The following is a 12,444-nucleotide window of genomic DNA, read 5'->3' as shown; positions in this document are numbered from 1 at the left end:
GTGAGTATACACGGCTCGTAGGCTACATAGACAAGATAAACCGTAATTGTCGTCATGGACACCATCACTGTATTAAACATTCAACATCCCAGAGAACTCAAAACAGCGGTAACAACCAATAAAAAATCGATGAATGCAGTTGATTTGAAGTGTGTCCAGCATCTCGGTCAATGATTGCAGTGGCGCCCCCAAGGGGTAAAAAGATACAATAGCGATATCAGGGTTCGGATATTGTCTGAACTTTTCTTTTGAGGGGCTCTGTATGGTAATATAACTTATCACTGACCGGTCCAACGACCACTTACCAAGGGTAAGGGAATGGCTATGTCAGAGTAACTTAGGTTGTCAAGCAGGTCTACGATTGATCTTAACCTACTTTGAGCCTAACCCACAGAAATAAAAGTATGCAGGGGGAAACCTTTGAATTGTGGATTGACGTCTTTTCCCTCCGCCTCGCCCTCTCCATCTCAGGACCATCCTCGAGGACGGGAGGACCCAGCTGGAGCCCATCATGACCCAGATCCAGGAGCACCTCGCCCCTCTGGCCACCAGCGTCCAGGAGAAGGTCACCCCCCTGGCCGAGGACATGCAGCAGAAGCTCAAGCCCTACGTGGATGAATTCCAGAGCGAGCTGGAGAGCGTGCTCCGCAAGCTGTTGGACCAGGCCAAGGCCATCGCCCAGTAAAACCTCTACCAACCGATAGTTGTGTCAGATGTCCTTGTTGTGCCACCAGAGCACCGCCTGGAACGAGGTCCGTGGCGGTGACTCTAACACACTTCACTTCCCTGTGGTTCCTTCTACATCAGAACTGTTTGGATGTGTTGGAGGGGTGGTAGCGGCCTAAGATGTGTGCTATATGTCAACAGAAGCACAATAAAAACGACTGAAAAAAATGTATGGATTCATCGTTTCTATTCATGAGTCGCTTACTGGGTCTTTTTTAGAAACTTTGATTAATTGATTAATTAAAATGGGACTAATAGAGTTTGAGCCAGAGCAGAGTTTCTGTGGACTTAAGGTTGACAATGTAGTTATATGGTACACAAAAAAATATATACTTATTAATTGGAAGTACCGTTGGCTGCCTGAGAATTGGATTGAAGAACTAACCAGTGCTGGATAAACATGCACTATGCAGGTTTGCTCATCAGCGGCCTCTAGTGGCTGTAGCTTTAGCTATCGTTTTCAGACTGGTCTGCGTCCGAGCCATCAGCCCCAAATCATTACGGAACACGTCACGTGCATATTGCAATGCAGTTGTGAAGTATTCTTCCACTCAATATTAAAACGAATTACTTGCCAATATTTTCAACATAAGAATTAAGTATATACGTTTGAGGTACACATTTACATTTTTATATTATCAAGAGATGACTCTGAATGTAAATATGGTTCTAGAGTTCCTAAAATGTCATCAAAAGAGCTTAAAGACAATAAAAAGGAGGATCACTGGACATAAGTCCAAACTATATCCAAATGTACTCAAATCCTAGAAACACCCCTAGAGTATATACATCCAATCTGAATGATTGACTTGTGAAATGTAACTTTAATCTTGAAAAGTGTTGAATTGGGTTAAACAGCTGAAAAAGGACAAACTAAAAATTTTGCGCAGGTTTTTAAGAAAACGGCCGACTTGAACACAATTACTAAATTTACCTACATCTTTGATTCAAGAACATTAAAACCCAAAACTGAAAGAAGAACTAGAAACTAAACTGCAGCAAAACTGACCAATATTTGTAGCTCAATCAATCCATTTATGCCGCTTTTCCACTGCATGGTAGATACTGCATGGTATCTGGTACCTGAAGTGGCTGCTTTTTCTAGTACCTACTCGCTCTAGGTTCCAAGCGAGCTGAGCCGATGCTAAAAGGTGACGTCGGCAGACGGCCGGCGACTGATTGGCCAGAGAGTGACGAAGTCACGAGAGCGACATGGCAACCATGCTGGTAACATCCATAGCAGCGCCGCAGCCAACATGTTCCACTTCTCCAACTTCTTCAACATGCCAGCTAATAATAGTAATGTGATCGATGTCCTCCATTGTTGTTATGTGGGTTCTGTCCATGTGTGGGTTGCGTATGTGTTGTTTGCGTCGCGTACACAAATACGTCACTGCCCTTTCGCGCAGCCGACCCCGCCCACGTCCAGGAGGTACTTTTTGCGGTGGAAAAGCACCCGTGCTGCTACCGTGTCGAGTCGTGTCGTGTCGAGTCGAGCTACATGTGCGGTGGAAAAGCGGCAGTAGAGACAATAAGGAGGTCGATTATTTTCATTTATAACTTTAATTCAAGCAAGCAAATGTCAAGGGTAAAGTCGCAATGCAAGGTTGTCCCTGCAATTCTGTCAGTCGAAAACAATAAAAGGGATAAAACGTCAGAACAATATAGGAATGCTTTCATCAACTCTCAATTCCCGGTGGAATCTCCTCTTAAAACCCCCAAAACTCTTATCATTTTTAAATTTTCTAAATTTTCTCTTTTTTTGTATTTTTGTTCAATTAAGCGAACAGGAACTAGTGGTAACTTCACTAGGCCCGGCCGGACAGTTCCTTTCTTTCCTTCTCTTTTTTGTCATTTAGCTTCTTTTGCTTTGTTTTGTTTTCTGCATTTTCGCTTTTTCAATGTTTATTTTCTCCTCCTCCTCGGTGAAGCTGTACATCGCAGGGCTCCCCTGATCCTGAAGACACAAAGCACAATGACATCCATGTCGTTAGTGAGGATACTAACATTTCAACACATGGCTGTTGAACTAAGAAGGAAGCAATTTATCAGATTCCTTTTGCCGAAAGGCCGGGGGAAGATCCACATTGCTGCTCAAATACAGTTCTTTACAGCTGTTGCGATTCAAAGGCAATTACATTAAAGAGAACTCTCAATTCCTGCATATGAAACTGGCCTAAGGGAATTGGGCTCCGCATCAAAGACAGGGGCAGCCTATGCAAATAGATTGTGTCCTCCTGCAATGGTGACTTATAGTAGCTAACATTTGAGGGTGTGGCCGCCCTGGTCTACTGCAGCAACAGAAAAAAAAGCTTTGGCTAGAAACGATTACAATTTGCATTCTAAACCAAAACTAAGTATTGTGTGTAGTACAATTTTGTCCCCAGTGTCCACAGTGAGGGACTCTGGGGCCCATGAACTACAGTCACTGTGGCAGCCATTTTGGCCGGTGCTTCCCACAGAGAAAGTAGCACCGAATTTGACACAGCTGCACTTTTGACCGTTCTTCCAGGGAGGGCTTTAGAGGGCATGGGTCGTACCAAGTACTTCGGTGGTGGGATGGTATTTCAGACGGCTGGGACAGCAGTGTTGGACACAGGCTTCTGGGCAGCCTCCTTGGCCTGGTGGGCCTGCAGCACAGCCACCGCCTCATCCACCTGGGGGGGGGAAGTAGCACGGCTTGACATCACTTCACTATTAATACAATGTACTTTTCACCTTCGTTTCCTCCAGACAATTTCCACCCCACTCATCCCTAGATACAGAACCGTCAGCTCTGGTTGTAGCCGACTGGTTGGAAACTGAGAAAATGGGGAGGGGTTGAAATGGAGACCCGAGTTGAATTGAAATAGGGGTGCCTGGGTCAAAATTACGGTGGTAAGTGGTTTCCATGGAAGTGAGTGTGGTTGCCATGGAGGTCCATGGTCTCAAATAGTCAGCCAAGTCATCGAGATGGAGTTGCCTGTTCTAAAATGGAGGTGAGTGGTTGAAATGGGAGGTGTGTAGTTGATATGGAGTTGCCTAGTCTACAATGGATGCTAGGGTTTGGCCATGGAGAGCGAGGTGCTCTAACGGATGAGGGACCCACCTTTGAGCGGAGGGATTCGGGCGACTCCAGCATGTGGAGCAGCTCCGAGTTGTCGATCTCCAGCAGCATGCCGGTGATCTTCCCCGCCAGGCTGGGGTGCATCGTCTGGATGAGGGGGAAGAGACGCTCACCTGGTGCAGAGATGGGCAGAGAAAAAGAGGGAGAGAGCGAGAGAGATTAAGTATTGGTGAGGGACTGAGGTTGCCATTGTATTTTAAAGGGGGGGCGGGGGGGGGTACCCAACTGTACAGCAGCATTCAGGTGGTACTTACCCAGCATCTGCTTCTGTTCCTGGGGAGGGGCCGCAGCCAACATGGAGGACGTCAATGGCTCCTGGCCCTGCACGTGAACAGCAGACTGCCCAGCGAGACGCACAAAACAACCAGTTAGACATTGAATTAGCATTGATCCCACAACTTTTGTTCTTTTGTAGTACAAACATTGTTACCTTTAGATAATAGGGGTTCACCAAAACAGGAAAGCCATCAGCTATTAACTTAGTTGTATGTAGTACAATTTTGTCCCCAGTGCCCACAGTGGGGGACTCTGGGGCCCATGAACCACAGTCACTGTTGCAGCCGTTTGGGCCGGTGCGACCCACGGACAAAGTGGCACCGAATTTGACAAAGCTGCAGACTTTGAATAATTCAACCGGGAGGGATCAACATTCTGTTAACTACATTGAAACCAATGTCCTAAAGCCTGTGTGATTACATTTCTAAACGACAAACAACATGCACAAAAAATTTACAAAACTAGACAGCAAAAAAAAAAAAAAAAAAAAAAACACCCGAGTAACAAAAAATGTATTTTATGAATTGTTGAAGACATTACTAAAGCCTATACAACTCAACATCCAACCCATGGTCACTTGAGCATTTCAACTCCCCCAATTAGGAAAACTTGATTATAACAGTCAAGCTAATGGTTGCATACTATTCAACCATTAGCATACACTTACACACCCATAGCGACTTGGTGAATTCTTTAAGATTCATTAATAAGCCAGTAGGGGTTAAGGCACGTTGCTCAGCAATGCCTACACGTAGACTATGGACAGAGGGTTTGGAACCCAGAACCTCTCGCCTGGCAGTCAGAACTACCATACCACTAAACATCCTTAAAGCCAGGGCCTCATGGCCTACGCTTTAGGCCCGGGCGATGCAGGGGGCTGGGTACCTGCTGCATGGGGGCCTGGGTCTGCTGGGGCATGTGCTGATGGGAGTTGCGGACCCCTGGGGTGTACTTGTACTGGGGGACTCCGCGCAGCTGGGAGGCAGCGACGGCGGCGGCGTTGGTCGGCCGGGGTCCCATGGTCTGAGCTGCAGGGGACAGACGGTTTAGGAGTTAAGAAAAAAAATAAATGGAGACTCCCTTTTCTACTACAGCAGCAGAAATAAGAACACGCATCCTTTGGACGAAGACGCCAGTGAATTAGCATTGACCTACAACTTCATTCCTTGTAGTACAAACAATGTCGCCTTTAGATAATAAGCAAGGGCTCACCAAAACAAGAAAGCAATCTGCTATAATTGGTTGTATGTAGTACAATTTTGTCCCCAGTGCCCACAGTGGGGGACTCTGGGGCCCATGAACCACAGTCACTGTTGCAGCCGTTTGGGCCGGTGCGACCCACGGACAAAGTGGCACCGAATTTGACAAAGCTGCAGACTTTGAATAATTAAACCGGGAGGGATCAACATTCTGTTAACTACATTGAAACCAATGTCCTAAAGCCTGTGTGATTACATTTCTTAACGAAAAGAACAACCTGTACAAAAATTTACAAAACTTTGAACCCTATGAAGCCTTCTTGTGAACCCAAGGTTACGGACACGACCTAGACAGAATATATTAGAAACTCAATGCAGATATTCTTTCTTTCTTTTTTTTTTTAAGAACTATTCTCTAATCAGGATCCATTCTTGATCAAACGCATTCCTCCTGAATCCCTAGCATCACGGGCCATCAAGGTAACAGAAGAGGACCACTGACCGACGCGCTGGGTGGACATCATGCGGGGCATCTGGGAGGTGGGCCGCATGGTGCTGAAGCCCTGGGGCCGTGGGGCCGACGGACGCATGACGCCTGGTATGTTCTGGAAGTCTGCACAGACACACACACAGCAATGAGGAACACCCATCGCAAACAATAGAGCCTTCCCGTCAAACCATCAGCCAACATCTCATCAGGAGAGGGGCCGGCGTCCGCGGGCGGGGGGGGGGGCTACTCACGCTGCGGTCGCACCCCCTGGGTGGCCCACCGGGGGCTGGGCCGGATCTGGGCCATCTGCCCGGCGGCGGGGTAGTAGGCGGGCCGGTTGGGCGCCTGCGGGATGGTGGCCATGAAGTAGCCCGAGGGCGGCGCGGCCTGGTAGGGGTTGATGACGGGGTTGGGCACGGCGCGCACGCTGGCCATGCGCTGCATGTACTGGTTGGTGAGGTGCGCCTGCCGCTCCTCCTTGCGCTGGGCCAGCGCCACGTAGAGGGGCTTGGTGGCCACGATGCGGCCGTTCATCTCCGTCACCGCCTTGGTGGCCTCCTCCGGCGAGGAGAAGCACACGAAGCCGAAGCCCTTGCTGCGGCCGCCCTCCGTCATCACCTTGGCGCTGGTGATGGTGCCGAACGGGGAGAACTCCTTGCGGAGGCGCTCGTCGTCCAGCCCGTCATCCAGGTTCTTCACGTACAGGTTGACGCCCTGTGGGTGGGGACGGGGGACGGGGGGGACGCGGTGAGACTAAAGACGAGTGCTGGGGAACGGCGCCGTGAATGTGACACTATGCAAATCTCAAAGGCAAATCTCTTGCGTACGTTAGAAGCACACTCGACCAGTAAGGGTCCATTCTGCAGTGAAATAATTAAATTTCAGACTCTCACGCACAACATAATGACGACGTTTCTATGTGAAGCACTTTGAGTCCGCCTCACGCATAAATAGTGCTACATAAATAAAGTCGCCTTGCCCTAATCTGATCCTAGAGGATATGAAATATATAGGGCACTTGCCGCACTATGCTTCACCTCTTGTCAATTACCCGTTTTATTTGGAACCCCATCAACATCACTACTCTCGTCAGGCCGTTACACATTTTAGTGTCAGCGAGCCTTAACCAAGTCGGTTCACTTCATTGTATGTAGTACATTTTGTCCCCAGTGCCCACAATGAGGGAGCCTGGGGCCCATGAACTACAGTCACTGTTGCAGCCTTTTTGGCCGGTGCGACCCACAGAGAGTGGCACCGAATTTGACAAAGCTGCGGCTTTACGCAATTATACCAGTTTTTTTTTCAGCCAAGAGGATCATAAACTGATGACCACATACACAAACATAAACGACTGATCAAGGATCAAGATATCGTTAAACAGTCAAGTATTTAAACCGCCCTCAAATGCCCCAGTCACCACAATGTTTTAACTGCTTTGAGTTTTAAATAACTGAAGTTTTGGGATAACCGGCCTAGTGAACTGGTCCTCTAGCTTGTGTATGAACAGAAGGTTCAACACATGAAAATCTGTCAAACAACCACTTAAATAATCCCTACACATGACTCTTGATAGTCTACATCAGAAATATAGAAATATAGCCAAGAAATAAAAAAGGTAAAACAGACCTCAACTTGATTTGACAATACTGTACTCCAGGTCATCTTCAGTGTTAATACATACTAGAACGATACTACACGTACAACTTGATATCCTTTAGTTTCAGTTTCTTTTCCTAGTAACAGGAAAACCATACCTGATTGTTGCAAAACCAGTTTTGAGGAATGCTGCACTTATAAATAACTTAAAAAACGATCCTATCCAATTCTTAAAAATTGGTAGAATTATATTTAGGCACATATTGATAAATACAAGTTTCCAATAAGGTAAAAAGTGATGGGACAATTATTGATGGGGTTGGCATCAAGGATCCGCTCACACAAAACAAGGACTTTCATATAGATACCAACACTTGGTTATATTGTTATTTGCATCTTTAACCTGCCAACAATCGTGAAACCCACCTGGTAGCGAGTCATGCGGTCCTGTTTCATTTGCTCAAATTTGCGTTTCAGTTCCGTCTGCCTCTCAACCTTCTTCTGAGCGCGGCCAACGTAGATCAGCTTGCCGTTCAGCTCCTTTCCGTTCATCTCATCCACTGCCTAACCAGGGATCAAAACAACCAAATTGTTTAGTGCCGAGTCACAACTTGGAGATTCTTTCTCCAAAAATGTCCACAAATCAAACAATGGTGGAGAGTAAATTAACTGATTCAAAGATATATTCAAGACATGAAAAAAGGTGGATACATTACAAGCCAAACGGCCAAAGCCATCAGCTATTCACTGAATTGTATGTAGTACAATTTTGTCCCCAGTGCCCACAGTGGGGGACTCTGGGGCCCATGAACCACAGTCACTGTTGCAGCCGTTTGGGCCGGTGCGACCCATGGAGAAAGTGGCACCGAATTTGACAAAGCTGCAGACTTTGAATAATTAAACCGGGAGGGATCAACATTCTGTTAACTACATTGAAACCAATGTCCTAAAGCCTGTGTGATTACATTTCTAAACAACAAGATCAACATGAAAAAAAAAAAAAAGTACAAACTGGGAACCTTGTTTAGCCCTCTTGTGAACAGCCATGGATAGTCAGGACTAAGAGGCAATCATACACAGAGGCGGTATAGCTGGCTATCCCAGCCACACCCATTAGATGGGGGTTGTGATGGGCCTTATGGGGCCTTTGTACCCCTGGGGGAGGGTTCCTGACTCATTGCGCTCACCTTCTGGGCGTCCTCATGGTGCTCAAAGCTGACAAAACCGAAGCCCCGCGACTTTCCGCTGTTGTCCGTCATGACACGGATGCTCATGGCAGTGCCTAGACAACAGGGAAAACATTTTGAAGCACTTGTTTTGGTCACAACACCTGAGAAGGGTATAAGAAATGTCAAACGCAGCCCGGCACGTTTGAGGGGAGTTTTTTGTTGTTGTTTTTTAACGATCCAATTTTCTACCCAGCTCATTTAGAGGCGTGTCCGTGTCCACTTCATCCGGGAGCCTCTATATAGGCCGTGTTTACCCGTAAACATTCTCAGGCAGCCCGGTCGTGAAAGACCCCATTGTCGGGGGCCCCAACAGTGTGCTTCTGTTGCAGCAAACTGACCGTATCTGCCGAAGAACTCCCGGAGCTTCTCATCGTCCATGTCTTCGCCAAAGTTCTTGATATAGACGTTGGTGAACTCCCTGGCCCGCGCGCCCAGCTCCTGCTCGCGCTCTTTGCGCGATTTGAAGCGGCCGACAAACCTGCAATGACAAAACAGGACTTCAGCACATAATTGTTGGAAGCATTTTAAAGTATTCAATGAAGGGATTTGAATGCAGTTCGTCAATTAGAAGACTTTAGAAACCTCAAGGTCTTCCATAAATCCATATATGCTACAGAACCAAAAATTATACGTCTGTAGGTTGGAATCAGCATAACCTAGGTTTAAATGCACTCATTTATATGTCATTACATCCTTTCAAGGTGAAAGAGGTTGATAAGAACCAAGTGCATATTATGTTGGCTCACTGGTATCTGAATCGTTCAATGTTCATTTTAGACTAGATGGCAACGATTAAAATGAGTTCACACACTAGCAGTTAAACACTTACACTTTGCGGTCATTGAGCAACATGCCATTCATTTTCTCAATGGCTCGTTCGGCCGCCTCCTGAGTCTCAAAGTGCACAAACCCGTAGCCCTTTGAGCCATTCTCGTCACAAACCACCTTGAAGAGAAGAGACCCATGCAAGACATAAGCCGCACGCTCATGCACAACCAAATGCAATTGAAACTTGCAGACATTGTGAACCGCTTTGAGATGGCGTTACTCCCAAAGGGTGAATTACAGTGCTGTGTGGGCGTCTATGCCGATGCCTTCGTTTACAGTTCAGTGTCGGAGGCTTTGCGAATAGACCGACAAAACGAATTGGCCCCAAATCCGCTGGCATCTTTGTTTATAATGTGAAGATGCGTCTCGCAACTGAATGCTGAGTCATCCTCAAATTATCAACATCTTGGAGGCCTCCTTGGCTTTGAGTAGGAGGTGATCAAAAATATGGTGCGTTGTTTTCACCTTTATATAACCCCAAAGAGACTACGATGTGGGCCAATCACAGCTCTGACACGTAGTGTTCATTTTGAAGTGAAAACAAGCTACTGCAGCCTCTGTGGGACACACACGCACACACGTGTAATAGAGACCCAACATGTACCTCTGGTTGCTAGTCCATACAGAGGTACAATTGAGTCTTAACACTTCACAGAACAAGGCATCAGCCCACACACACACACACACACACACACACACACACACACACACACACACACACACACACACACACACACACACACACACACACACACACACACACACACACACACACACACACACACACACACACACACACACACACACACACCTCGGTTACAAGAGGTTTACTGTTAACACTCTTTTCATAACACTTGTTCATGGTTACATCATTCATGTCACTGTGCCTCGGTTTTTTACGTTATGAATATCGTGACATTCAAAATGCAACCTCATAACAAAACCAACATGGCATACGTCCAGCCCCCGCCTGGCCTACTACTATAGTAGGCCAATGGGGCGGGGAGGGGGTGATGGGCCTCGCCCTGGCCGCCTACCTTGCAGGAGAGGATGTTTCCGAATGCGGAGAAGGTGTCGTACAGGGCCTTGTTGTCGATGGACTTGTCCAGGTTCTTGATGAAGATGTTGCCGACGCCGCTCTTCCTCAGCGAGGGGTCCCGCTGTGACCACATGATGCGCACCGGCCTCCCTTTGATCACGTCGAAGTTCATGGTGTCCAGCGCACGCTCGGCTGAGGGGGAAACAGTAGGGGAGTGTTTGAACAACAGAGCAGGCCCACGGCTGACTGGACGTTTCTTTAAATGCGCCAGCGGTCAAGTGGTCTACATGGGAAGAGGAAACACCAGGTCTTCGAGTGATGACAATGACTTAGCAGTTGTTAATCCAAATAAATCAATTGGCATTTATTAATTTGTCAATTCATTGATGTATTAGAACCATTGTCTTGTGCATGTTATTAATGTGATGTCATGGTTTCGGCAGGTTGTTGAAGGTTTCCATGGATTGCGTTTGAACCAAGAACTTGGCCCTACTTCTAATTAGATAGATGCAAAACTATAATGACCTCTCACTATGATATTGATATGTGTAAAGCCTTACATACACACACATATAGCCTACAAATGCTTGAGTGGGGAAAACAATGTCACTTGACAGCAGCTCTGAAAGGCATACACAAGTCATTATGGATGGTTGTCCAAACTTAACACCCAAACGAACAAAAATAAGGCGGAAAATTTGAGTCCCAAGACGTTATCGCTGAAATGCAGGCCTTTTTTGGCGGAGTCGACGGGTAGAGCCACCCTGTGCAACTTCTCAGAGGAAAAAAACAGGGCGCTGCCAAATAATGAGCTCACGTTCAACATTCAAAATTATCCGTCTCCAAATGTAATTTGAGTGCCGATGAGTAGCCTCAGACTAATAACAATTGTGCAGCGGCTGGTATGTGGATGCGTTAGGAATGGGAATTAACCAGTTAATGGAGTACATTGCATGAGTGGGCAGGGCAAACGGTCTTTTCGCAACTTGTGCGGAAAAAAAACACGACAATATGTCGGCCCCAGTCACGTGGAGAAGAGACGGGGCACCGCAAGCTGCCATTTAAAAAAACGCGACATGCGTTTTAACTTCACAACACACCCATTCAACACATATATTACCTACCGTCGGCCGGCTGCTGGAAGTTGACATAGGCGTATCCGAGAGACCGCCGTGTGATCATGTCCCTACAGACGCGGATGGAAAGGATAGCCCCGGCCGGGCTGAATTTCTCGTACAGCATGGCCTCCGTCACATCTTGATGCAGATCCCCGACGTAGAGAGAGGCCATGGGGTAACTGGGAGCACTGGGGTTCATGTTGGCGCCGGTGGTAACGTTAGGAGACACGAACGCCACCCGAAAATACGGACGTTTGAGTAACTACGACGATTTTAGAAACGTTAATGGAAGGAACGGGACGCCTGGCTACCGTCGACTTGACAACTGCGGCGTTCTAATAAAATATGCGGTTTAGTAAATGTGAGTTTTAAAACGGACCTTGTTACGGTTGGTCGGGAATTTAAAACTTTCTAAGTCGAATTGAACCACGGGTAATGATAAAATATCTACTTGGCCTGTTTCACTAGCATCAAACGTCGATTGAAATGCCGTAGTCTTGTGTCTTCCAGTCTTCGAGGAGGGACGAAGTCCAGCTTCACTGAAGTAGTTACAAAAAGAAAAGAAATTAAGATTTTTTAAGCGTTTTTGGTGTTTTAAGTTTTTTTTGTATTTTTATTTTTTTATAGAATGTGTGCCGAGCGGGCTCAAGAGCACACACGCACTCACACAGCACTAACAGCCGGGGTTGAGGGGGATGAGCGATGGGAAGTGGCTGTTTATATACTCTGAGACACGTCATCAAATCGGACCACTCGTCTACCAGCTATGGTAATAAGAGAAAAGGGGCGTTGGCTATCCCTGAATGATCTATTTAAATAAAATGGTCACATTGGTAT

The 12,444-nt window shown here is 46.8% G+C and overlaps 2 protein-coding genes and 5 non-coding genes across 7 annotated transcripts in view; 1 reads left to right on the top strand and 6 right to left on the bottom strand.

Annotated features, from left to right (window-relative positions):
- Window positions 1–703, top strand: part of LOC132451019 (type-4 ice-structuring protein) — a 1,772-nt gene extending 1,069 nt beyond the window's left edge. The window contains exon 4 of the mRNA XM_060043247.1: window positions 472–703. Within this exon, the coding sequence (XP_059899230.1) occupies window positions 472–685 (214 nt within the window). The 3' untranslated portion in view covers window positions 686–703. The remainder of the gene's footprint in view (window positions 1–471) is intronic.
- A 1,567-nt stretch (window positions 704–2,270) lies between these two features.
- LOC132450959 (polyadenylate-binding protein 1A-like) lies at window positions 2,271–12,316 on the bottom strand. Its single transcript, XM_060043170.1, has 13 exons — window positions 11,614–12,316; window positions 10,488–10,681; window positions 9,452–9,567; window positions 8,961–9,100; window positions 8,581–8,675; window positions 7,820–7,957; window positions 6,049–6,511; window positions 5,810–5,920; window positions 4,994–5,136; window positions 4,087–4,171; window positions 3,815–3,945; window positions 3,267–3,383; window positions 2,271–2,683 (listed from the first exon to the last, which is right to left on the bottom strand). Exons 1-12 carry the CDS (start codon window positions 11,804–11,806, stop codon window positions 3,294–3,296), a joined length of 1,899 nt encoding a protein of 632 aa, XP_059899153.1. The 5' UTR covers window positions 11,807–12,316; the 3' UTR covers window positions 2,271–2,683; window positions 3,267–3,293.
- LOC132451766 (small nucleolar RNA SNORA5) lies at window positions 3,085–3,219 on the bottom strand. Its single transcript, XR_009524217.1, has one exon. It is a non-coding gene; the product is annotated as a small nucleolar RNA SNORA5 (small nucleolar RNA).
- Window positions 4,314–4,448, bottom strand: LOC132451770 (small nucleolar RNA SNORA5). The gene has a single exon (XR_009524221.1). It is a non-coding gene; the product is annotated as a small nucleolar RNA SNORA5 (small nucleolar RNA).
- On the bottom strand, window positions 5,349–5,483 carry LOC132451771 (small nucleolar RNA SNORA5). The gene has a single exon (XR_009524222.1). It is a non-coding gene; the product is annotated as a small nucleolar RNA SNORA5 (small nucleolar RNA).
- LOC132451768 (small nucleolar RNA SNORA5) lies at window positions 6,940–7,071 on the bottom strand. Its single transcript, XR_009524219.1, has one exon. It is a non-coding gene; the product is annotated as a small nucleolar RNA SNORA5 (small nucleolar RNA).
- Window positions 8,144–8,278, bottom strand: LOC132451769 (small nucleolar RNA SNORA5). The gene has a single exon (XR_009524220.1). It is a non-coding gene; the product is annotated as a small nucleolar RNA SNORA5 (small nucleolar RNA).
- Window positions 12,317–12,444: the final 128 nt, after the last annotated feature.

The sequence above is a fragment of the Gadus macrocephalus genome, chromosome 22 (assembly GCF_031168955.1).
Source record: "Gadus macrocephalus chromosome 22, ASM3116895v1".
In the NCBI taxonomy this organism is placed as follows: Eukaryota; Metazoa; Chordata; class Actinopteri; order Gadiformes; family Gadidae; genus Gadus; species Gadus macrocephalus.
This window is presented reverse-complemented; position numbering and strand designations above follow the sequence as displayed.

What these genes read in the sequence shown, in the direction of transcription:
- LOC132450959 (XM_060043170.1), bottom strand. Translation starts at nt 11,806, where the DNA reads ATGAACCCCAGTGCTCCCAGTTACCCCATGGCCTCTCTCTACGTCGGG. An exon ending in GAAACATCCTCTCCTGCAAG is followed by an intron (nt 9,568 to 10,487) that starts GTAGGCGGCCAG and finishes CTTCTCTTCAAG; the next exon opens with GTGGTTTGTGACGAGAATGG. An exon ending in CCAGGGGGTGCGACCGCAGC is followed by an intron (nt 5,921 to 6,048) that starts GTGAGTAGCCCC and finishes GTGTCTGTGCAG; the next exon opens with ACTTCCAGAACATACCAGGC.